Here is a 26,536-nt window from a genome sequence, read left to right on the forward strand (position 1 = left end):
ATGGTTCAGATCTCATTTATACTCTTTGAACATGGCTGTGCCCTGGGTCCTCACAGCCATGTGTCAGGTGGGGACACTAGGCCACAGAGTGGGAAAGTGACCAGCGAGGGTCACTCAGCAAGTCAATGATAGCTCCAGGGTGGACTTCCTGTCCGACTGACCCTGGAGCCTCGGGTTTGCCCCACTTTTGCATTCCGCTGCTGCAGCTTGGCTGATTCAAGACCCGCTCATTTCCCCAACCCAGTGGATTCTGGCCTTGGCGCATCCTCACCATTTGGGCCTCAACGGGTCAGAGGCCCCGAAGCGGCCTAGCATTGCCAAGACGCTTCCCAAGTAGGACAGGAGTCTAAAGAGCCACCCTGCAAATTAATGCAAGGAACGCTCAAGCCCCGGAACCAGACGTGGAAAAAGATCTATCAAGGCCCAAGAAGGGGCTGGGCTCGGAAGGGGCTGAGCCCCATGTGGCCCAGGACCGAGGACCGTAGAGAGATTTGGACACTGGCAGACCACTCACACTCCAGACAGAGCCGGCGGGGGCCAGCGTCGTGCCTGGGTTCCCTGAGCCAAGGATGTGAGCGCACATGGAATACCGGGAATCCCCGGTAGAGGAGCGGGGAAGGAGGACGGCGTGGGGGGAGGAGGGGGGAGGAGGAAAGATAAACTCAGCAAAGTGTGTGTTATTAACCTAGACACCACTGTGAGAAACAGAGCTTACTTCCTCAGGGAGCCACGGGAAAGTGATGCCAGAAACCTCTCCTCAGAATTATCCCACCCAGGGATGAGGAAGTTGGGGTATTTCTTTTTTTTTTTAAGTTTATTTATTTATTTTCAGAGAGAGAGAACATGGGGCAGAGAGGGCGGGAGAGAGAGAGAGAATCCCAAGTGGGCTTCACATCATCAGCACATAACCTGATGTGGGGCTCGAACCCATGAACGGCGAGATCGTGATCTGAGCCCAAACCAAGAGTTGGACACTTAGACCAAGCCACCCAGGTGCCCCTGGGGTATTTCTAAATGGGCATCTGAGATGCACCGGTGGAGGACAGGCTTTCAGCTTCTGGTGCATGTGAGCCCAGAAGCCTTCTGAGTTTCTGTTAAAAGGCTTTGGGCACTGAGGGGTAGATCCTGGCAGGGGGAGGCGGGCCAGGGCTCTGAAGGGTCCCAGAGACACAGGCAGAACTCAGGCTGCACCTAATGGTTTGACACAGCTGGCTTGGGAAGCGGCCAGGGGCTCCTGCCAGCCTTGAGTCTGCAGCTCCCCATCGGCACAGATGGGGCCTCCTCTGGGGTCTCTCTGGGTATCAGCGTTCTGGGGAGCCGCGTGTCTGTGAGAACCACTGTCAGTGTCCTGGGAGACCAGCTCTGCAGGAGGTCTGGTGCCCCTCCCTCGTGTGTACCCCCAGCAGGATCCCTATTCTCCCGGCTTAGTGCCTGGGGTGCTCCCAGATATACCAGCTGGATGGGCCGTTTCTGCCCCATGGAGAGACTAGGACACCATTCTGTCCCTTGCCCTGCACCCTTCAGGCTAGGAAGCAGCCACCTTCCTGCAGCCCACATCCTCACACATTAGTGGGCAGAGGGTGCTTTAAAAAAAAAAATGTGGTAAAATATACATAACAAAAATTTACCATTTTTGGGGGCGCCTGGGTGGCGCAGTCGGTTAAGCGTCCGACTTCAGCCAGGTCACGATCTCGCGGTCCGTGAGTTCGAGCCCCGCGTCAGGCTCTGGGCTGATGGCTCGGAGCCTGGAGCCTGTTTCCGATTCTGTGTCTCCCTCTCTCTCTGCCCCTCCCCCGTTCATGCTCTGTCTCTCTCTGTCCCCAAAATAAATAAACGTTGAAAAAAAAATTTACCATTTTAACCATCTTTAAGTGTAAAGTTCAGTGGCATTGAGTGCATTTACACTGTTGTGCAACCATCCCCGCCATCCATTCCCATAAACTTTTCATCTTCCCCAGAAGAAATGCTGGTCCCATTAAGCGGCAACTCCCCATTCACCCCTCCCCACTGCCCCTGGAAACCACCATTCTGTTTTCTGTCTCTATGAATTTGACTAGAGAGTGGTTTTTTAAAAAGCATTCCAATGTGGTTCTCACTGTCCAAATCTGCCTTCTCTTCTCCTCCTTCTCTGCCCCAACCCCAGGTTGGCCCTTGGACTCTGGAGTCAGGGCCAGTCCCATACCTCTCTCATCCATTTCTTCATTCTTTTTGCATTCACTGGAGCAATGGAAAGATTCGGTTAGAATCAGAGAACCGGTTCTGGCTCTTACAACTTGCTGTGTGACCCTGGGTAAGTCCCTTGCCATCTCTGAAGCTCAGGAACGAGCCCAGAATCTTGGCAACACCAATGCCATTCACTGAGTTTCGTACAGACTGGGAAATTGGTCATTCTAAGGCATTCATTCAGACAACTGCCCGATAACCAAGAGGTTTCTATCCCCATGATGAAACCCTAAAGTGCTGGCATCCCTTATAAAGCCTGTAGTTTGACTGGATTTGAACAGTGTTGTCTGGGATATGAAAATAAATAGCGCCTGACATTGACCAGTCCCTTTCTCTTGACAGAGTGACAATGTCTGTACACATACACCCTATTCACCTGGCCATGGTTGCTATTTGTCGTCAGAGCCCCTCACTGCCCTCACAGAGCATTTCCTTGTTTCAGCCGGGGTTCCACTGCGGAAAACAGAATCTTAAATGGCTTACACAGTTGGTGGGAGGGCTGAAGAAGTTGAGTGTAGAGTGTCAACTTTTGTCAGTTGTTCCCAGGAACAGCTTGCAAAGCCACACATCAGAACTGAGCTGCCATGGGTGCTGCAGCCCCTGCCAGGATCAGGAGACTGGCTGCCAAGTAGGGAAGCTGTCACCAGAGCCACCCACCTCTGCCAGGTCCGCACTGGCAACATGATTGTTCTGCAGCTTCTCTCTCTCCACACATGACTCCAACTCCAGTTCCTGTGCAAGTACTTCTGACTGGTGGAACCTAAATCACATCCAGGTCCTTAGCTGCAAGGCAGTCTGGGAAATGTAGTTTTTAGCTTTCCTACTTCTGCCCACCAGGAAGAGGGTTGGGATGGGTGTTGAACAATCTAATCCATGGTGTCCTCACAAGGCAAAGACTTCCTGACTCTGCTTTGCCCCTCACTTCCTCCTCTCAGTGAGCTACAGCTCCCATCACCCACTTCAGCTCAATGCTTCATCTGACATACAAAGCCAAGGCACTATACAGACATAACTTGTTTTATTGTGTTTTGCTTTATTTGTACTTCTGCAAATATTGTGGGGTTTTTTTGTTTTGTTTTGTTTTGTTTTTAGAAATTGAAGCTTTGTAGCAATCCTACAGTGCGAAGCAAGTCTTTTGGTGCCGTCTTTCCCAACAGCATTTGCTCACTCTGTGTCCCATTTGTGTCACATTTTGGTAATTCTTGCAATATCCCGAGTTTTCCCATCATTATTATATTTGTTTCAGTCTTCCATGATCACAGATCTTTGATGTTACTCTAGTAATTGTTTTGGGGCACCATGAACCACACCCATTTAAGATGGCAAACGTAATATACAAATGCTGTATTGTGACTCCTCCACTGACTGGCCGTTCCCCCAGCTCTCTCCCTCTCCTCAGACCTCCCTATTCCCTGAGATACAACAATATTGAAATTAGGCCAGTTACTAACTTTACAATGGCCTCCTAGTGTTCAAGTGAAAGGAAAAGTTGAATGTCTCTCACTTGTATCAAAAGCTAGAAATGACTAAGCTCAGTGAGGAAGTCCTGTTGAAAGCTGTGATAGACCAAAGCTAGGTCCCGTGTGCCGAACAGTTAGCCAAGTTATGAATGCGAAGGAAAAGTTATTGAAGGAAATTAAGAGTGCTACTTCAGTGAACACATGAGTGATGAGAAAGCAAAATCAGTCTATTGCTGACATGTAGAAAGTTTTAGAGGTCTGGGTAGAACATCAAACCAGACGCAACATTCCCTTAAGCCAAAGCCTCATCCAGAGCAAAGCCCTCACTCTCTTCTTTCCTATGAAGGCTCAGAGAGGTGAGGAAGCTGCAGAAGGAAAGTTGGAAGGTAGCAGAGGTTGGTTCATGAGGTTTAAGGAAAGAACTTTTCTCTATGACATAAAATACAAGGTGAAGCAGCAAGTGCTAACATAGAAATTGCGCCAAGTTATCCAGAAGATCTGGTTAAGATGATTAATGAAGGTGGCTACACTAAACAACAGATTTTCAATCAGATGGAACCGACTTTATTGGAATAAAATGCCATCTAGGACTTTTATAGCTAAATAAGAGGAGTCAATGGCTAGCTTCAAAGCTTCAAAAGATAGGCTGATTCTTGTTAGAGGCTAATGCAACGGAGACTTTAATTTGAAGTCAATGCTTACTTTCCATTCCAAAAATCCCAGAGCCCTCAAGAATTATGCTAAATCTGCCCTGCCTATTCTTTATAAATGGAACAACAAAGCCTATGAGACAGCACATCTGTTTACAATATAGTTTCACTGAATATTTTAAGACTTACTTCTCAGAAAAAAACCTTCTTTTTCAAATTTTGACGGCTCATTGACAATGCAACTGGTGGCCCAAGAGCTCTGGTGGAGAGATGTACAATGAAAGTAATGTTGTTTTCATGCCTGCTAACACAACATCCATTCTGCAGCTCATGAATCAAGGGGTCATTTTGAATGTCAAGTATTATTCTTTAAGAAATATGCATGACATAAGGCTATGGTTGTTATCGGTAGTGATTCCTCTGATGGATCTGGGCAAAGTAAATTTAAAACCTTCTGGAAAAGATTCACCATTTGAGATGTCATTAAGGACATTCATGATTCATGGGAAGAGGTCAAAATACTAACATTAATAGGAGTTTGGAAGAAGCTGATTCCAACCCTCAAAGATGACTTTGAGAGGTTCAAGATTTCAGTGGAGGAAGAGGCCACAGGTGTGGTGGAAATAGCAAGAGAATGAGATAAAACTTTAACAGGTGAGGAGTTGATTCTTATGGATGAGCAAAGAAAGTGATTCTTTAAAAAAGTTTACTTATGTATTTATTTTTTCACAATCTCTACACCCAACTTGAGCTCATGACCCTGAGATCAAGAGTTACATGTCCCTCCAGCTGAGCCAGCCGGGGGTCCCAGGACAGTGATTATTTTCAGTGGAATGATCTCCTGGTGAAGAGGCTGTGAAGATTGTTGGGATGGCAACAATAGAGTATTACAAAAACTTAGTTGATAAAGCAGAGGCAGGTTTTGAAAGGTTGACTCCAATTTTGAAAGAAGTTCAAAATGCTATCAAACAGCATCACATGCTACAGAGAAGTCATTCATGAAAGGAAGAGTCAGTCAACGAGGCAAACTTCACTCTTATTTTAAGAAATTGCCACAGTCCCTCCAACCCCCAGCAACCACCACCCTGATCAGCCACAGCCATCAACATCGAGGCAAGACCTTCTGTTACTTGCTGAAAGCTCAGATGGCAGCCCGTTTTTAAATAAGGTATTTAAAATTTTTTTAATGTTTATTTATTTTTGAGAGAGAGAGAGAGAGAGAGAGAGAGAGAGAGAGGCAGAGAGATAGGGAGACAGAATTGGAAGCAGGCTCCAGGCTCTGAGCTGTCAGCACAGAGCCTGACATGGAACTCCAACCCACAAACCTCAAGATCATAACCTGAGCCAAAGTCGGACTTAACTGACTGAGCCACCCAGGCGCCCCAGCAATAAAAGATTTTTTCATTAAGGTATATACATGGTTTTTTTTTTTGACATAATGTTATTGAACACTTAATAGACTACAGTATAGTGCAAACATAACTTTTATATGCACTGGAAAACCAAAAAAATGCATTGACTCACTTTATTGTGGTGCTCTGGAACTGAACCCACAATATCTCCAAGGTATGCCTGTATATACTTAGCTTTAACAAAAACACATTTTATGCATGAATCAAGATTTGGCAGCAGATCTGGAAAGCTGTCAAGGGGAACCAGTGAGCAGCAAGTACATTGAGAACTACCAGCCCCTTGGAGCTCTAACATGTTTCCAAGATGGGCTGCTAGGCCCACCTTCGAAGCATATCATATTCTTCTGATTCCCTCTTACTGTGTAATTAATGGACAATTAACCACATCTTGGCTTTATGTCCCAGGCCTTTGCATTTTAGTAGGAGTGATTCACAGTAAGAACATTTGTCTGTGGAAAAAAAAAAAAAAAAGGTCCTGACCATGAGTACCGGATGAGAGGTACTTGTTATTACCAGAGGCAGCTCCAGAATGACAAGATAAGAGGAATTCAGGGGCAGTGACCTGATTAGAAATGGGGACTGGGGAACTTGTCCAAAGCTGAATATACAAAGCAAGGACATGACTTTGATGGGGATTATATGTATATACTCACAGCAATAAAAATAGCCTTTCTTCAAGCCTCATCCACTTAAGGTTGCAAAAATACTAATTGTCTTTCTCAAGCAATGAGAAGCCCAAGAAAGCCTGAAGGTAAAATTTTTTGGTGGGAGCTGTTGATGGGGACCTGTTAAAACAGGCTAGTAGAGGGCTTGGGGCCGAGGAAGGGGAGCAGGGAGTGATACAAGACAGATGGGTGGCCCCTAGACTCTACCATTTCCTAGCTGTGTGACCTTGGTAGAATCACTCCATCTCTCTGAGCTTTGGCTTCTGCATATGAGAAGCAGGGATACTGATAACTTAGCCACAGGTTTATTGTAAAGATGAAATGAAATACCATGTATAAAGCCCTGTAGCAGATGTCAATGTCCCACCTACCTCTGGGCCACCTTGGAGGTTACCTGTAGATAGCTCCTATACCTACCAAAGGCTGCAAGTGTTCTCTGCTAGAAGGTGTTCTCAGGCAGTGAGAGTTTGAGTGGCCCTTTCTCAGAACAGACCAGAAGTGCTGGGAAATCAATGCCTCCAGGAGAGACCCTCAATGAGGGTAAGGAATCCACAAGTAAGGACTCCAGCTTCCTCACCCCAGTGGAACAATTCTGAGATGTATTCTGCACAGTCTCTCAACAGGTCCCAGCAAGATTGAGTCTCCACTGTCCTCAGTGGTGACTCAACTCATCACCACACACTTGGCTTTTCTCCTTTCCTTGTCTCACCTCCCTGCTCCCTCATTGTGTTTCTTGGGATAATTTCCAAATGAACTCTTTGTACCAAATCCTTGTCTTAGGGTCTGCTTTTGGGGGAACCCAAACAAAGACAGAAATCAAACCCAGTATGTGACTCCTTGAAAGGTACCTATCAACTACACTATACAAGGTTCCTTATCAGAACCGTGAAACACAGAAATTATCTTAACAACTATTTTCTCAAATTTCCCAATGATGGTGCACAATTAGTACCATTTCAGGTGCACACAAGAGACCTTATTTTATTGCATATTAAATGCCTTAGGACATTGGGGCTTAATTCTCTACAGAACTCCATCTGTAAGCAAGTATAATAATGCGCTTACCTCATAGGGCTGTTAATGCGAAACTCTTAGAACAGTGCCTGGCTCTTGGCAAGTTTTCTATGAGGGTTAGTTTTTATCATCATCCCCCTGGGTTGTGTGGTATAGAATAGTAATTGTCTTCCACTAGTCCCTCTTCCTTTAGTAATTGGAATCACCCCTCAATGGGTGCCCAGCCTACCTTTCAACTAGGTGTGTCCGTATGCCCAAGTTCTAGCCAATGGGTTGTGAGAAGTGATCATGCAAGTTCTTTATCATAGCCTTACAAAGAAGCTGTTTATCCCCTTTTCAGTTGTGGAGAAATATCAGAAACTGAAGTAGCTCCCTTAGTACCAAAGATGGAAATCTCATATTGAGAATGGCATAGCCACACCGCTGTTTACTTCTGGGCTGTTGCATGTGAGAGAAACAAGATCCCATTATACTCCACTATATTTCAGAGTCTTTTTTTTTCCATCAGCTTATCCTGCTCTAATTAATCCAGCCCCAAGCCCAAAGATAAGACCAAGGGATGTGAGTTGTTTTTCCTTCTTTAATTTTTCCCTTGTGCCTACCACATGCCCAGCATTATGCCAGGAACTGAAGTCACAAGATGAGCAGGATATAGACCAAGCACCAAAGAGCTCAAAGTGTAATGAGATAGAAGGATCTGAAGACAAAACCTTCAGCCTTTGTGATAAATGCTCAGGCAAGTGTTGTGAGGTACAGAGGAGGAAGCAATTGCCTCAGGTCCTGAGAGGCATGGAGGGGTTCATCAGGCCATAGTGGCATCCCAGGGAGAAGTAACAGTATGTGAGAAATTATAAGATGGGGAAATCATGGGTATTTGGGCAAAACAAGCTCTAGGTCCAACTTTACCATTCACCTTCCATGTGGTCCCTTGGAGGCTCACTTTAACAGCCTGGGTCTCAGTTTCCAAACCCACAAGGTAAGGTCAAAACTTCCACTCTACTGCCGTAGTAACCTCTTATGCAACACATCTCCAGAGGCAAGGGAGACAAAAGCAAAAATTAACTGTTGGGACCTCATCAAAATAAAAAGCTTCAGTCCAGCGAAGGAAACAATCAGCAAAACTAAAGGGCAACTGACAGAATGGGAGAAGATATTTGCAAACATCATATCAGATAAAGGGTTAGGATCCAAAAATCTATAAAGAGCTTATCAAAATCAACACCCAAAAAACAAATAATCCAGTGAAGAAATGGATATATATATACACACACACACATACACACACACAATGGAGTATTACTCAGCAATCAAAAAGGATGAAATCTTGCCATATGCAACTATGTGGATGGAACTGGAGGGCATTATGCTAAGCGAAATTAGAGAAAGACAAATATCATATGATTTCACTCATATGAGAACTTTAAGAGACAAAACAGATGAACATAAGGGAAGGGAAACAAAAATAATATAAAAGCAGGGAGGGGGACAAAACAGAAAAGACTCTTAAATATGGAGAACAAACGGAGGGTTACTGGAGGGGTTGGGGGAGGGGGGATGGGCTAAATGGGTAAAGGGGCACTAAGGAATCTACTCCTGAAATCATTGTCGCACCATATGCTAACTACCTTGGATGTAAATTAAACAATAAACAAATTAAAAACAAAAAAAATTGAAAATTGAAAAACAAAATAAAAGCAGCCTCTAAAAAAAACCCCCCAAACAAAAAACTTCCACTCTACCTTAGGCTTAGGGGCACCATAAGGGCTCAATAATGAACATTTTGAAGAGCTATAAAGCATGATGCAAATGTCAATTATTAGCATTGTCATTTTAGAAGCCTAGATTGGGACATTTTTGCTAGTTGGTTATGCTCAACTTCATGGGGTAAGCAGGATCAGGCTCCTGGAGAACTGGGGGCCTTAGAAGGGTGGCAGGAGCTCTGAAATTTTCCTTGAGAAAAATCCACTCAGCTTGGGAAGCGGTTCAACTTTCCCGGCAGTTGGGCAATGCATACCAAGTGTCTTAAGAACATCCATTTCCTTTGAGGAATTCACCTACCATTACACGAAATTATTGCAAATGCCACAGAGGTTTGTCTATAAGATTGTTCTTTATAATAACAAAAACAAGGGGTGCCCGGGTGGCTCAGTTGGTTAAGTGTCCAACTCTTCATATCAGTTCAGGTCTTGATCTCACCATTCGTGAGATTGAGCCCTGTGTCAAGCTCTAAGCTGACAGCACAGAGCCTGCTTGAGATTCTCTCTCTCTCCCTCTCTCTCTGTCCCTCCCCCCCCAAAATAAACAAACATTTAGAAATATATAACAGCAAAAACAAAAAATCTATTCATATTTTATTTTATTTATTTATTTATTTATTTATTTATTTATTTATTTATTTATTTATGTAGGCTTCATGCCTAGCACAGAGCTCAACATGGGGCTTGAACTCATGAGTTGAGATCAAGAGTGAGATGCTTAACTGACTGAGCCACTCAGGGGGCCCTAGGAAATCTATTTGTCTATTAGTCAAACAAATTGTGGCACACAATAAACTGTGGTAGACCGCTATACTCATGACTGGGTAAGTCTGTGTGATAGGACTCTGGAGATGAAGCATGTTGCAGTCCTTTGTAACACACTCAGGATGATCCCACATCAGAAGGGCCTGATGCACTTATTCTGTCTGTGCTCAGCTGAAGTCTTTTTCTGGGAACTGCCCTTTGCAAAGGGAGCTGCTTCAACAAAGACTATAGAATACTGTACATACTTTTAAATTATTGATGCTTATCTCTGGGTAGTGTGAGTACAGGTGCTTTCCTGCATTTCTGTGCATTTTCCAAGTTTTGGGGATGGACTATGTGTTACTATTCAGCTATATTCTCAAAGTCCCTTTCACCCTATCTCCTTGCCAATCCTTGAACATGCCAGGCACCTTCCTTCCACCAGACATTTGTTCTTGCCATTGCCTCTACCTGGGGCCCCCTTCCCCTGGACACCTGCAACCCCTTCCCTCATCACCTTCAGATCTTTGCTGAAATGTCACTTCCTTGGTGAAGACTTCTCAGACCCGCCCTGTCTAAAACATATCCCCACCCCTCCCCAACACACCCATCCCCCTCCCTGCTTCATTTTTGTCTGTAGTACTTGTCTCCACCTGACAACTGTGCATTTCACTTCTTTACTTATTCATTGTCTGTCTTCACCCTTTAGAATGTAAACTCCATAAGAATCAGCCCTTTGTCTGTTATGTTCACTGCTGTATCCTCAGCACCGAGAATAGCTGAGTGCTGTTCTAAGCACATAGTAGGTGTTAAACAAATAGTGGCTGAATGAAAGAATAAACACATGAAAAGGATCATTTTGGTCTCCTCTGAGCTCCTGCCAGGTTTTCCTTTAGGGGCAGGAGTGGGCATGGGGTGGGGCAGGAAGTAGGAAATAGCAGCAGCAGATGTGGGCAGAGTCGCAGGAAGGAGGCTCTGGACAATGTCAACTGATGCCAAACTGTAGCCCAGATACCAGGTTCACTATGACATTGGGGTCAGGTGGCAAAGGGCTTCCAATGCGACATCCAGGTTGAGAGCAGCAATGTGGCCCCAGGGCAGAGGGACACAAACCAAGAAACCAATCTGACACACAACATGCCCAGATTAAAAAAAAGTTTTTAATATTTATTTTTGAGAGAGAGAGAGAACAAGCAGAGGAGGGGCAGAGAGAGAGGGAGACACAGACTCTCAAGCAGGCTCCAGGCTCTGGGCTGTCAGCACAGAGCCGGGCCTGGGGCTGGAACCGTGAGATCATGACCTGCGCAGAGGTCGGAGGCTTAACCAGCTGAGCCACCCAGGTGCCCCCAAACGCCCAGATTTTGAGGACACTCAAAGAGACTGTGAGAGCTGTTCTCAAATATACAGTGGGTTAGCAGCAGCAAGAAGCAGATCCTAAGGGGGCTGAACTAGGGCTAATGAGTAGAAGTTACAAGAGCTCCTGTTTGGTTTAATATCTAGAACTACACCCCCTCCACCCTTCCCTCACCACCCCCCAGGAGTGCTGTTCAACAATGGCCAGAGCCCAGGATTCACTCATTCTTCCCTGGCTTGAACTTTCAATCAGTACATTCAACAGGTATCTATTAAATGCGTTTACTCTGTGCCAGGTGCTGCCCTCAGAAAGCAATGGCGACCAAAGGTTTTCAAATACATAAATACATTAATACAATTACAAATTGTGAAGGCACAAAACGGGTTTGTCGGGAGGCGGGGGGGGGGGGGGAGTGCCTTACTCAAAAAGGGGGTCGGGAGGCCTCTGTAGGACTTGCTAGATAGTTGAGGGAGCCCTGAGTGTGGAGCAAGCCTCCAGACTCTGGCATCAGGGGAAGCGCGCCCCCGCCGTGGGAATCTCAGGAGCATAAAGTGGCGCGCTAGTGCTGGCAGGGACCTCAGCACACACTGAAGGAACACGCGGCCCAGAGACTGGGAGTGACTTGCCCACGGACCCACAGCAAGTCGGTGGAACCGTCGAGGGGTGGAGGATCAGCTGAGGTCCCTTGCCATCCTCCTGGAAGCCAGAGAACTGTCTCACAGCTCGACCCAAGAGAGCCCAGCGGCGGACAGCAGAAGCCAGAGGCGTGAAGCTGAGGGCGGAGCGAGCTGCTGCCGGACCCCCCGGAGGGGTGGGGAAAGGGGGCAGAGGCGGTCCCGATGACGTCATTTCCGGGGTCGGGGGTATATAAATTCTTGCAGTACCAGAGCCCAGTGCACAGAGGCTGGTGGGTGGGCCGACAGACGGACGCCGAGAGGGAAGCCGCGCCCCCCGCCCCCAATCCGCTCCAGCGCCGCCACAACCCGCTCCCAGGCCGCCCGTCCAGCCAGCCCTCGCCAGGGTGCCTGCGGTGCCGGGGCCCAGACCGCCAACTGCTCTGCGCCTCGGGTTCGCCATGCGCTCCGCCGCTGTCCTGGCGCTTCTGTTCTGCGCCGGGCAAGGTGAGCGAGCGCGGGGTCTCGTGGGAGAGGGTCCTGGGCGCCCCCGCCTGCCCCGAGGTCGAGGCTCCGCGCAGCGCCGCGCGCCCCTCGTGCCTCCCCTCCGGCCCGGCGAGTTTTCAGCACCGCGGACAGCGCCACCGCCTCCCTGCTGACCCCGCAGCGGTCTCGGCCCCAAACCCGTAGACCGGGCGGACTCTTTGGTGGGCCGGACTCCTGACCCCGCGGGGCAGGACCCACCCTTCCCCCTCACCCCGGCGCCCCCTACCCCTTGTCTGGGCTCGACGTCTCGACTGTATCTGGGCCAGTTCTGGCTCCGTGCCGTGGCTGGCCAAGGTCATTGGGGGAGATGGGAGAACCGTTGCTGGCTCCCGCTCTCGTCTCTCTTTCTCTTCCCCCCTCCTGCTCTATCTTTCTGCCCTTGGCTTCTACCCCTCCGCATCATCTCTCACAATCCTCCTCCTCCGTCTCTTTTCCCACACCTCTGGGGTCTGTCTTCCTCTCCTCGCTTCCTTCTCCACCCCAATCCCACTCAGCCGCTGCCCTTGTTTTCCTAGCATTAGCTTCCAGTCCTCTCCCCCGCCCCACACCCCCCACCCCCGCCCAGAGCAGGAACTTTCCCAAAAGGCAGGGTTAGGGAGCTCAGTGTAGCCTCTGGGGGCCATACCCATGGGAGCAGCAGCCAGGGAAAGGAAACAGAACCACTGGGTGGGGGCAGTTTTGAGGGGAGCACTGGGATGAATGGGCCCCCTGTAAACTGGGTCAGGAAGGACTGGGCTCTCCCCTTGGAGCAGAGGAGTGACCCCAGTTCTCTATTTTTTTCCCAGTCATTGCCCTCCCTGTGAACAGCCCTATGAATAAAGGGGACACCGAGGTAAGAAGGGGAATGGGGATGTCCCCGGGATGGCGGGTAGGAAGCCCAGTGGACGCCTCACAGCCAGTTTTTAGGCAGCTGCAGGAGTGAGTTTGGCATAAAGCCAAGAGCCAGCACTGCGGCTGCTGAGCCTGGGGACAGCTTGCAAAAGAAGATATCAAAGACTGCTAGATTTCCCTGCCATCCTGCTGTGGGGACTTCCCCAGCTTCATCTGAGCTGGGTATGCTGCCGATGGGGCCTGTGTCTTAGCTGCTGGGCCAAGGTGCCAGGCCTACTGCCTTGAACACCCCACATCTGGCAGGCCTACCATGAGCTGCTGGGTTAGGTGGGGGGACTTCTCTGTGGCTGTGGTTGTCCACAGACCTGCAAGGATGGTCTTCATTTCTCTGGCTCTGGCCTCCCGCTTTGGTCTTCCCCTCCTCCCAAGGTTCTGCTAGCTGCCCTCCCACCCCCACCCCCCAGGCACTCAAGCCCTGGCTCTCCCAAAGGGCCAGAATGAGAAGACTCTTGATCATGGCTTCTGTACCCAGGGTGCTGGCCATTTAGGGCCTATGGTGCATGTCCCCCCGGAAAGGGCCTTAGGAGATACCAATGGGGAGTTCTGTAGCCAGCGAGACACTCTGTTGGGTATATATTTGGAATCCATTCATGTCTAAGCTGGGGCTATTTTTCCAGTTTCTGATGCTCACAGATACCCCCACTTGAGACTCAGGGAAATTTCTACTCCTCACCTTTTCAGGAGCTGTTTTCTTCCATTCCAGAGAGGCTATGGTTAAACCCAAAACAGCAAAGCAATTTCAGCCTCTATTTGCTCAATTATATTTCCTGTATTTCACTTGGCAGAATTCAGTGATTTAATTTACTTGCACTCTTATATAGCTGTGTGGTCTTGGTAAAGTTCCTGAGCTTCTCTGAGCTTCCACTCTTCCCATCTGTAGTATTTCCCTTGAGGGAAGTCGTGAGAGTAGGGAATCATAGATGTCAGGTGCCTGGCAAATGGCAGGTCCTCAGTAAATGGGCACCATTATTCCTAGGGCTTCCCTTTTGAGGCTCTTTATTATTCTTGGGGCCCATGCCCAGTTCCTCTGTCCCAGAACCTGTCCTCATGGACTGGTGACTATCTGCCATTCCCAGTGTGAGGTCTGGGGTTGCAGGGGGATGCAGGGTACACACTTCAGGGCTCTTCCTACCAGATCTCTATGGGAGACACTGCGGTCACCATACTCCACCTAGCAGCCTGGGGCAGGAGCACCATAACAGCTGGTTAAGACCTAAATATTCCATCCTATGATGCTGTGACTACTGTAGAGCCTCCTTGCCAGTTTGCCATCCTGAATTTTTGGATGGCTTGCTTTGGCAGCCCATAGACACAGCCTGCCACCCCCTCACTCCCCACCAGCATTGCCTGATGCATGTCTGGCACCTCCTGGTTTTCTGCCCTGCTCTAGGCAGCTGAAGCAGGTTGGAAGTTGTGAATCCCTCTCTTGGTGTGTGGGGCACTTCATGCTTTATAGAGTGTTTTTCCATCTGTGTCTGATCACCCTGGGAGGGGAGCGGGAAAGTCTTCTCACTCTCATTTTACAAGTGGGAAAATTGAGGCTCAGAGAGGTCAAGTCACATGTCCAAGATCACACAGCTAGGATACTGCACTCCAGTTGGCACTACCTTCCAATATCCACTTACCAGGTGCCTGATTATCCACAGCACCCTTCTGGGCCTGAGACAAAACCTTCGGAGATATGGCTGCCGTGGGCCTGGAACAGGCAGGTGCATCGATGTAGCTGATGTGTGCCCACCTCCAGCCACAGGATTCATCCCCTGGCCCAATGTAGAGCCAGACTGTGAGGCTGTCACTCCTTGCAGGTGACAACACCACGAATGTTGGGAGACAGTGATCCACATCCTGTTTCCAGGCAGAGTAAAGCCAGGGGAGGTCTTTGTTCTCCTCTGGGCAGTCCAGAAATACTTACTGGAGATAGTTGCCCTTTGGGGCATCTGCAAGGTTCAAGGACTTCTGCAAGCCATACCTCCATGCCCAGGAGCAGTTTCCCCTTCTTTGGAGACACGCTTGGTACCTTATAGGGGCACCTGCTGGCTATGTGATTAGATCACCGGGCACATGGCAAACACCATATAAGGGTTTTCTTTTATTGTGGTTATTGTCTGGCTAAGAACACAAAGCTGTGCCCCTGAGACGGGCATCCACTGACTCCTGAAGACAAAAGCAAATGTCCTTATATTCTCATTAGAAATTTGCTGTGGAGCCTCTGGGGCTGAACCCCATATACAAACCAGCCCCAGCCTTCCCCCAACCCACTCTCTTTCCAGGTGATGAAGTGCATCGTTGAGGTCATCTCTGACACACTATCCAAGCCCAGCCCCATGCCTGTCAGCCAGGAGTGTTTCGAGACCCTCCGAGGAGGTACGGGCAAGGCTGGGGGTGAGGATCCGGGTGTGTGGCTTTGAGCAGAATTCAGTGACTTAATTCAACAGTCACTGATCGAGTGCCTGCCCTGGGCAGGCCTGTGCTAGGGTCTGAGTGGTCTGGAGAGATGAGGGGGGTCACAGCCCCTGTGCTTCTGGAACTTACAGACTGGCAGATGGAACAGATAGGAACCCAATTAACTAGAATTCTGGGCAGAATGAAAGGGGGACCGTCCACCCTGTGAACAGAGATTTTGTGTACCCGACCCCCAGAGCCAAGAGCAGCCTCTAACACCTGCTAGACAATCTATAGGCATGTGATGAATAACGAAGTGTGGGGGTTGGCCTGAGAAGGACAAAGTCTTTCCAACCAAGCAGTCAAGTTCTGATCAGCTGTTGGATGGGTCCAGCACTGGGTTGGACTTTCAGAGAAAGGTTGGAAATCAGTAGATAGGCAAGGATAGCCCAGGTGGAGCAGGCATGGAGATGAATATTGGAAGACATGATGTGGGGAGAGACACCTGCCTCACCTGGGGGCCTGCCACCTCTTGGCTGAGGTCTGGGTGCTGGGCCAGTGGCTGACCTTGCTGATGTAGTAGGAAGAATTGGCACCTTGGAGAGGAGGCCATTTCAAAAGTGTCTTCTCAAGACCCAATCTTAAGGCTGCTGCCCAGGTTTTGAGTGTCCAAAATAAATCCCTTGTGTTCAGCTGAAAATATCAATAGTCATCTCTTTCTCGGCTGTTCTCTGGAAACCACCCATAACGACTCTCTTCATCGCAGATGAACGGATCCTCTCAATCCTGCGACATCAGAATTTGCTGAAAGAGCTCCAAGATCTTGCTCTCCAAGGTACTTTCCAGTCACTGCATATGAATTTACTGGGTAAATTCCAATAATTGAGAGAAACCCAGGGTGTGAGTTTGGGCAATGCCCTATTTCTCTCTGATTCTTCCAGTTATAGAATAGGAAGATGGGGTCCTTCATGCCCTGGTCCAATGTGTTATTGATACAGTTAAGGAGAGTAAGGCCCAAGAGGTTGAGCGACTTGTCCAAGGTCACACAGTAAGTTAAGGACATGCCAAGACCAGACGCAGCTCTCCAAATACCCCATCTCTGCAGTTCAGTCATTTCAGTGGGGGCACTTTTAAGACTAGGTTACAGAGAGAATCCCTTTCCTCTGTTAAAAGAAAATTGGTCTCCAGAAGAGAGGACAGGCCCCTTTCCTCTTGTGAGCTTCTGCTCAAGGGGTTGATGGGGAAAGCAAGGTCTTGCTCACCCCCAAAACACAGACCAGACTTTCAGCATGCTTTAGAGATTAAGAAAATCCACTGATACTCTTGAGAATGGAGTGACTTTGTGAGGGAGTGAGCCCCTTGTCACTGAGGATATTCAAGCAGAGCCGGGACAGGATGCTGGGATGGAGGGTTAGACTGATGTCATCCCACAGATGCCCAGCCCCAGGTTCCTTCCTGCATTCATAGGAACCTGGAAAGTTAGACAAAATGCGTTTTGGCCTTACATCTGCCCCAAGCTGACATCCTGTGGGAAGTGGCTATTTATTTGGGGGCAGGGCTGCTGGCATTGTGCCTCTCTCTGGGAATGGGACCTCAGTCGAGAACCTTGCATCTGCTTCCAAAGGAAGTGAGGGTCTGTCTTGAGGGCTGGGCTTCTGTCTCGGGTGGGGGGTGGGATTGGAGACATGAAGACTTCTCCAGCTCTGGGGAGACCCCCACTCTGAGGCCTTTGGAGAGGACCAGGCCATGTGTGTGAGAATGGAAGGCAAGCACCTGTCTCGCATAGTTGCTGGGAGTCTGAAGTGAGTGCCTGGGACAGAGCGGGTGCCAAACGGAGCCGTGGCAGCTACTGCCTGTCTTATTAATTTCATCATCATTGACCCTGGTGGGTTTGTTTTTTTTTTTAGCTGAACATTAAATGTTTTATTGCAATATGATAATTTAAAAATTAAATATTGAATGACTAAGATACTACATTTAAATAATTAAATATAGTGTCAACACAGACTGTTATGGGGGAATGTGTCCTGAAACACCTGTATACACACATATGTGCGTGTATCCATTACGAACAGTTTCCAATACACATATATATTACTGTTTTCTACTGAAAGAGTATGGGACATAGCTATATGTCCACCTGTCCTTCCATCCATCCAACCATCCGTCCATCCACTCCCTCTTCTGCACTCAGAACAACTGTGTACCAAGCAGCAGCCCTGTTTTGTAGATGAGCAACCAAGTCTTGGATAGACCGAGTTACCCAAGGTCACAGAGCAAAGAATCGCCAGGAGGTGTGAACCAAGGCCTTCCCGGGGTCAAATCTGGGCATCCTTCCCTGGCCCACAACCGCTGTGTCGGTGCCTCTGGCCACTCCAGAGATTCCCAGCATGGGGAAAATAGCAGCAGCCCGGGGTCCATGCAGGGAGAGGGGTGTGTGGATCACGGCAGCAGAACTGGGATTCAAGCACGTGCTTGGCCTTCTCCCCGGGACCTGGGGGAACAGGGCTCACCTGATTCAAGATCCCCCATGAGGGGGCAAGCAGTCACTGCTGTCTCCTGTTGCAGAGTCCCCTAGCTACCTCTCTGCTCCCACCCCTGGGACCCTGTGTTCCATCTGAGTCTTTATTGCTCTAAGAGGCAGCAAGCAGGGCTTGTTCTTATCTCAGGTGGGAAACTTGAGTGTGGACAGGTGCTGTGGCTGCCTGATGAGCCCCAGCTGAGAAGGGGCGGCGGGGGCACCCCCACCTGGGTCTTGCCCCCTCAGTCACTCATTAAGCACACTTGGAACATGACATGTCCAGTTTACAGATAAGGAAACGGAAGCCTTCGTTCTCACAGACAAATATCCCAGGGCTGGGCTTGGCAAAATGGGACTTTTTTCTCCTTTTCTTTTTTTTTTTTCCCACTCCTTTTCTCATACCAGGTGCCAAGGAGAGGGCACATCAGAAGAAACACAGCGGTCTTGAGGATGGACTCTCAGAGGCTCTTGAGAAGCAGAGTGACCAGGCAGAGCTGAAAGGTCAGTGCTGGCCAGTCTAGCTGGAGGCTGGGGATGGAGGAGATCATAACAGTAGTTATAAGATCAAGGGCTCCCTGGAGTCAGGAGCCCCTCCTTTAGGCCTTGTAAAGGAGCTATCATTTCAGTCTTCCCTTTACAAATGGGGAAACTGAGGCCCAGAGGGGTTAAGTACCTTGCCCAAGGTAAGCAGCATAACGAGATGCGAATCCGGGTCTATGTCACTGCAAAGCCTGCCCACCACAGGGGCTCATGCTCAGGGCAGGAAGTCTCTGGTCTGGTGGGAGGGCAGCCTCAACTCTGGATCTTCCCAGAAGCCCTTGCAGAAGAACCCCTGCCCCTGGCACCTGTCCTCCTGGGATTTGGTGGTGCCTCGGCATAGTCCCGTCATAGGAGGGTCCCAGGAGAGGAGGTCTCAAACACTGAATGAACCTGGATCATCTTTCTTGAAGCCACAAGAGCTTCTAAGATCCAAAGAGATCATGGCTGAGGTCAAGGTGATGCCCTAGTACTCATCCTCCTCCCCGGAAACAGCTACAAAGTATCCCCGCAAGGCCTGCTCTTTGCACATAGGTGGGTGGGCAGGCCAGTTTCTAGGACCAAGGATCTCCATGGACTTCTATCTGGGGCACCTGGAGGCTTTAATGGGGGAGGCAGTTATGTGTCAGGGCAAAGAGCACCCTGTACTTAGCATCTGGAGACTTGGATTCAAGACCCTGCTGCCCACGGACTGTGAGCACGGACAGGTCACCCTCTCTGAGGATCGGGCGGACTTTCTGTAAACGGGATGGGAGCACTTTCACCTGGAGTCCTGGAGTCAAATGGCGGCACGTACTTGGCGAGGCTTTGTTCAATAGTAATCACTCTGGTGCAGGGAGGGGTTTTTACTGGGTAAAAGCCTCTCTTCAAGGCAGCCAGCCGAAAATGCTTTTTTTTTTTTTTTTTTTAAACTTATTTATTTTGAGAGAGAGACTGAGAGAGAGAGCAGAGGAGGGGCAGAGAGAGAGACAGGGATAGAGAATCCCAAGCAGGCTCTGCACTGTCAGTGCAAGAGCCTGACGCGGGGCTTGAACTCGTGAACCATGAGATCATGACCTGAGCCAAAATCCAGAATCAGGCGCCGAAAAGACTGAGCCACCCAGGCTGCTCTAAAATGCCTTTTAATGAAACCCTACAAATAGTTGAGCACTTTCACAGGACATCAAGACAGAGAAGCCTCACACGGAGAGGAGAAGGAACGTGTAGTGATGATGCCTCTCATACAGAGGTTAAGACCTTTCAAGGTCTTTTTTTTTTTTTTTAATCACTTCCTGCTTTAAGAGGTAGAATTACAGAGGCGCCTGGGTGGCTCAGTCGGTCGAGTGTGGGACTTTGGCTCAGGTTATGATCTCATGGTCCGTGGGTTCAAGCCCCACATCAGGCTCTGTGCTGACAGCTCGGAGCCTGGAGCCCGCTTCAGATTCTGTGACTCCCACTCTCTCTGCCCCTTTCCCGCTTGCACTCTGTCTGTCTCTCTCTCTCAAAAACAAACATTAAAAATTTTTTTTAAAGAAAGTAGAATTATCAAGGAAGAAAGATATGCCAGTTGTACTCAGGTCGGACCCAGACACAGAGCAAGCAATGCTAATTGTGTCATAAGTCTTGGGCTGGACTTTCTAGAAGCCAAAAGATACAATGACTAGGGCATTCACTTTTGAATGTCCCCTCTCTGTAGAGAGAGCTTTCCTACTATTCTTACTTTCTAATTTTATACTCTAATAAACTTTCGCTTGCTGTTCAGAAAAAAAAAAAAAGACACAATGACTAAGTTCTGCAATTGGGCTCTCGGGGAGACTCCGTGTGTGGCCTGGCCCTCAGGGCCTGACTTTGTTGTTTCTGCAGAGGTGACAGAAGAGGCATCCTCCAAGGATGCTGCGGAGAAAAGAGGGGATTCTAAAGAGACAGAGAAGAATGATGGAGACACAGATGGAGCCAGGCCCCAGGCCTCCCCAGAGCCTGAACGAGGGTCCAAGGTCGAGGAAGACAACCAGGCCCCAGGGGAGCAGGAAGCCTCCAACACCCACCCCCCAGCCAGCCTTCCCAGCCAGAAACACTCAGGCCCACAGGCCCAGGGGGACAGAGGGAGCCTCTCCCAGGGTCCGGTGGACAGAGAGAAGGGCCTGGGTGTAGAGCAAGAACAGCAGGCAAAGCGAGAAGAGGAGGAGGAAGAGGAGGAGGACACAGAGGCTGGAGAGAAGGCTGTCCCCGAAGAAGAAGGCCCCACCGCAGCATTTAACCCCCACCCAAGCCTTGGCTACAAGGAGACCCAGAGGGACGAGAGTATGTATGACGTCTGAGACCCCTCAACAAATGTGTCAGGCAGAGCATGGGAGGGAGGACCTCATTCATAATCTCATTGCACCTTCACAGCAACCCTGAAAAGTAGGTGTATCTCCATTTTCCAGATGGAAAACTGAGACTCAGAGAGGTTAAGTAATTTGCCCAAGGTCACACAGCTAATTTGTAGTAAACGCTGATTCCAACCACCCAGGTTTGGCTGACTCCAAAACCCTGCATCTCCCACTAGTCCACACAGCCCCTCCCCTCCAACCAAGGAGGCCAGAGGGGCTTTGCAGGGTGGGTGGGCTTCGGGAACAGACTGACAGCCTGACAGGCGAAAGCAGGCTGGTCTAGGGACAGTGTCAGCTTCACCCAGGGTTTAGGAGAGGCCCCTGGCCTCCCCCCATGAGGCCTTGTAAGGGTCCTTCCTCCCTCCCCAGCTGGGTGGCTCCCGGATCGGGGGCTCCTCAGAGGAGAAGGCTCGCAGAAGAGGCAAGCTCTGGCCAGCCCACCCCTCCGAGCTTTGAGAGGGTCTTGCAAAGCACGGTGTCAAGATGGCTTCTTCCTCCAAGTGCAGTTATTGTGGAGAGGCTGGGCTGGACCCTGAGCATGGTCTGTGGCCCCAGCGATGGCCACAGAGAGGCCCTGGGGAGTGGCAGGGACCAGGGAAAGCGGCAGGCCCTCCTTCATTTTCCTGCTCTTGTCCACCACCAGCTCCAGGATGGCCCAAGGCTCTGGCTGTGGATGGAGCCAGGAAGACCGGGGCTGAGGAGGCTCAGCCCCCCGAGGGGAAGGGGGCGCGGGAGCACTCTCGGCAGGAGGAGGAGGAGGAGGAGATGGCAGAGGCCCCTCAAGGCCTCTTCCGGGGCGGGAAGAGCAGGGAGCTGGAGCAGGAGCAGGAGGAGGAGCAGCTGTCCAACGAGTGGGAAGATGCCAAGCGATGGAGCAGGATGGACCAGCTGGCCAAGGAGCTGACGGCTGAGAAGCGGCTGGAGGGGGAGGGCGAGGAGGAGGACCCCGACAGCTCCATGAAGCTCTCCTTCCGGGCCCGGGCCTACGACTTCAGGGGCCCTGGGCTGCAGCTGCGACGAGGCTGGAGGCCGTCCTCCCGGGAGGACAGCGTCGAGGCGGGCCTGCCCCTCCAGGTGCGCAGCTACCCGGAGGAGAAGAAGGAGGAGGAGGGCAGTGCCAACCGCAGACCGGAGGTTGGTATGGGGGCGGGTGCCAGCCCCAGGCCAGGCCTCCAGAGTGTGGGCCCTGCCCCCCTGAGGGGACACGCACCGGAGGCATGGATGTGCTGGGTTCTGCCTCTTCCTAGCTGTGTGACCTTGGGCAGGTTACTCCCCTTCTCTGAGCCTCACTGGTTCCCCCATTTCTCAAATGGCGGTAAGGAGTCCTTTCTGCTCACCTCATTATTATGGTCAGAACACACATGAGCTTTCAAAACCTGGCCATGTTCAGGGATACCTGGTTAGCTCAATGGGATGCTGGGATGTAGCCCCAGAGGTGAGGAATGGGAGTTGGGGTCCCTGCCAGGCTGGCAGTACCATCTTGGAGCTAGAGGAGGCCTTAGGGGTCCGTGGTTCAGGCCTCAGTGTCCAGGTCGAAGTCAGGGTCCTGCTGGGGACTGGAATCTACCCATGACCCCAGTTCTCTCTGCCCACCCAGAAAAGGATGTGGCCCCTTCCTTGGGTCCCAACCTTTCTCTGGGCTGGGACCAGAGTCTTGGCAGCCTTCGAGGGAGAAGATTCCTTGGCAGCAGGAGCTAGGAGAGGTCATCTCTCTATGTACCCAGGAGACTGCCCTCCATCCCTAGCTTTGGACCAGGACAAGCCTGGGCACCTTTGCTTGCCCCTCCCCAACCCACAGAAGCTGGAAAAAGCAAGCAAGTTACCCTGAGATGCCTGCCAGCTCCCTTCTCCACGGGCAGAGAAAGCCCTGGACTGCAGAGCACAGAAATGGGGACCCCAGAGTCCTGTGGACAGGACAGGGCAGAGGCCTCTTCCACCCAGCTCCAGGGTCTTCTTAGAAATGTTCCGGCATCACAGAATTTCACTCCAAGACAGAAGGCTTTAAGGCATGACAACCACTGTCTGTCTGTTCCAAGTGGCCCCAATGGGTGCCCTCCACAGCCTGGCATCTGGCAGGGACGCCAGCAAGACTACCCTTCCCAGGTCAAGACCGAGGGTGAGGGCGTGGCCTTCCCCGACTCCTGCTCCAAGTCCAAGGGCATCTGCTTGTGGGCATCGGCCCCAGTTCGGGGGACCCTGAAAGCTTCCTGAGGCTGGGGCACAGAGCAGAGGTCACAGAAGGGTCCCCTGCTGCCCTGAACCACCCTGGCAGTCAGAGCTGGGTCCCCCTATGATTGGGACCGAGGATCCAGGCCCAACCCTAGGCAGGTAGAAGCAGGGAAACCCTCACGTCCTCAAGCCTGTGCCAAAGGCCCGTGGCTCCTCAAGCAGGGAAGCCTGGACTCACGGTCAGGGCCATTGTCACAGTCTAGGCCTTGGGGTGAGGAGCTAAGGAACACTGAAGAGCACCGAAGGCTTCATTTTCCACGTGCCTGCCCAGAGCCATTCAGGGGGAGGCAGGTCTGGATGAGGCTACCGGGGTGGTGTGGGGTCAAGGCCCCTATGCCCATTTCTTGTGCACAGTAATGTTCAGAGCGGCCCAGCAGGGTGGCATCTCTGTCCCCATGATCTGGATGAAAGCCCTAAAGCTGGGAGAGGCAAAGCCACCTGAGGCCACACAGCTAGCCAGTGGCACAACCAGTCTGGCAGACTGCACCCTCCATGTGAATGACCCTTGATGTTCTCTCCTAGGACCAGGAGCTGGAAAGCCTGTTGGCCATCGAGGCAGAGCTGGAGAAGGTGGCCCACCAGCTGCAGGCACTGCGCCGGGGCTGACACGCCAGCCGGCCCCCCCAGCCAGGGCCCCGAGGCACCCAGCAGTCCTGGCTCTCCTGTCCCCTTTGCAGGTCCTGGCCAGACGGCCCGGGCACTGCTTCTGGTAGAGGGGCCACTCCAGCCCGCCCAAGCCCAGGCCGCCCTGTTGCCCCCTCGCTCCTTCCCTTCTGCTCTCGATTCCAGCCCCAGTGCGCCCCTCTGCGGGGCACACCCCCCACGACTTTAAACGGTTATCTTCTCTCTGGACACAGGCAGCTTTCTAGAAGTTTCCTTTCGTCAGAGCCATTGGGCACAATTGCAGTAACTTCTGACCTTTTGGTGAAAGCTGAGAACTCCTGACTGTAATATATTCTGTACAAAATTTATCTAAGGAGAAATAAAACTGCTCTGGCCTCTTTCTGGTTTCTTTGAACTTCTCCCCCTCTTGACTCAGAGCGGGATGGGAGGGACTAGATTTGGGCAAAGGGACAAGGGGAGCTCAAGTTGCTCCCTGGAGCTACTTTTTAGCCATGGGGCTACAGGCAAGCGACTTTGCACCTCTCAACATCAGTTTCTTCATCTGCAAAATGGGCATGATACTACTTCCTCATCTGATTGTGATGAGGGTTCAAAGGGCCCAGGCAGCCTGGACCAGAAGACCATGATGCTGATACAAGTCACATGAACAGTCTTGCCAACGCTAGGCCTTTCCCATGAGGCTGGGGAGGGAGCTGCCCACTGTTGCTGCTAACCAGCCCCTGACACACAGAGGGACACCTTCCAAAGAGCTGGAGTCATTGTTTATTTCTTCACACGTTTTCAAGGGTGCACTCTACCCCCCAACCATTACAGAAAGAACAAACACAACAGCAAACTGTATCCCACTAGGCGGTCAGCTATCAAAACACCCACTCCTGAGACAAGTTAACAAAGGGAACACGGGGTCACCTTGTCCCTGAAAAAAAAAAAACCATCCCAAAGATGGCCACCTGTGTTATAACCACACAGAACAACCGTAAAGACAAATCCAAAGAGCCCAGGGACAAAGTCTCCTGGCTTTTACAAAAGCGGTGATTTTATATACAGTACGTGTATTCGTAGAAACACCGTATGGACGGACGTGCACAGATCGAGTACAAGGCAGCCTGGGGTTCTGGGAAGTGTTGCCTGTTGCCTGTGAACAGGACGGAGACCTGAGCATTTGTCGCAAAGCACAGGTGTCACTAGAACTAGAACCACCAACGTCTCGGTGAAATCACTATGGGAGCAGCTTTTTGTGAGGCAACAGGTGTCGAAGAGGTGTGCTCCCACATGCAGCCCTGGAGGAAGACGTCAGGCAGGCTACGGGAAAGGAACAGCCCCTCTAAGCCATCGGGTCAGGGTAAATCGGGAAGGGAAAATGCAACCATTCGTGAAAAAGGCCCCCGGGTGGTCAGAACCAGAAGGGAGAGCGCCCAGGTGGGCCCAAGGAACAGCTCTCCTCTGAACAGTGTCGGGGGTGGGCAGTGTCACTCCAAGATCACATTGGCAACGCTGTGCAGAGAGAATGGGCAAAGCACAGGCCCTTCCTCGTGAAAGGCAGAAACAATGGGAGTGTGGTTGGCCTGAAGCCTCAGCCACATCACTTCAGGCTCAGGCTCAGGCTCAGGCGTGGGCAGGGCAGACAGATGTGTGGGGCATCAGGGCGGGGCCAGGCAGATAGAAGAGGGAGAAGCCTGGAAACTTCTCTGCCTCGCGGTAAGCCTCGGTGGAGGGGCTGGCTATGCGCCTTCAGGACAGCCAGCACCCAGCTCAAGCTCGCTAGCTCGGGGCAAGGGCCCGTGGAGGGCGAGGGGCTGTCGGGGCTCCTGCCGGGCGAATCATTTTCTAGGGCACAGAGAGGAAGATGCAGACGCCAGGGACAGCAGTCAAGCCATTCACCGGCTGTGTGGCCAGTGGCCAGTGTGAGTGTCCGAGCAGAGGACCGATCTCCCAGACTAGGACAAGAACGTGTAGTCTCCCTTGGTCTTGGAGTGGCCATGTGACAACAGCTGCTTATCGAAGCTGGCTGGAAAGCTAGTTTCTTGCCATGGCCCTTCCACCGGGCGAGGCCCACCTGACAGTCCTCTGGGTTAGAGAGAAACTCTTTTTTCCAAATTGTTCTCTCCATCATTGATGAAGGCCCACTTGAAGGATACACCATACAACTCCTTGGGTGTTCCAGGCGTCCAGGCCGTGCCGGGTGTCTTCAGGCCCAGCCTGACCCACTGTGGGCCGCAAACCTAGACGCTTCCATGAATGCCAATGGCAAGGATGCTACACCAGGAGACTCTGCTGGGCCCTCTTAAAGACGACAGACATCAAGGGCCTGCACTCAAGTGGGGCCTAATGTCTGTGGTATCACATCGTTGGACAAAGCATCCGCAAGCAGAACCTGGCCCAAGGTCTCTGTTACAGGCTGTCCAAGGCAGAGACCTTGCAACTGACCCTCTGTACTTACCCATGGCCCTAGTCAAAATATGGCCCTGGTACTTGCTCCTGGAGCCCTTGAAATCAGGAGTGCCTCCGGGAGCCCCGGCCACTGAACACCACCAAGACAGGTGCTGAGGGCCACAGACCCCA

The 26,536-nt window shown here is 50.8% G+C and overlaps 1 protein-coding gene across 1 annotated transcript; it reads left to right on the plus strand.

The window, feature by feature from the left end:
• The first annotated feature begins 12,169 nt into the window (after positions 1-12,169).
• On the plus strand, positions 12,170-24,353 carry CHGA (chromogranin A). Its single transcript, XM_023255975.2, has 8 exons — positions 12,170-12,400; positions 13,225-13,271; positions 15,601-15,694; positions 16,479-16,547; positions 18,639-18,734; positions 20,613-21,050; positions 21,765-22,255; positions 23,873-24,353. The coding sequence occupies exons 1-8, from the start codon at positions 12,355-12,357 to the stop codon at positions 23,954-23,956; spliced, it is 1,365 nt and encodes a 454-aa protein (XP_023111743.1). The 5' UTR covers positions 12,170-12,354; the 3' UTR covers positions 23,957-24,353.
• Positions 24,354-26,536: the final 2,183 nt, after the last annotated feature.

The sequence above is a fragment of the Felis catus genome, chromosome B3, assembly GCF_018350175.1.
Source record: "Felis catus isolate Fca126 chromosome B3, F.catus_Fca126_mat1.0, whole genome shotgun sequence".
Lineage (NCBI taxonomy): Eukaryota > Metazoa > Chordata > Mammalia > Carnivora > Felidae > Felis > Felis catus.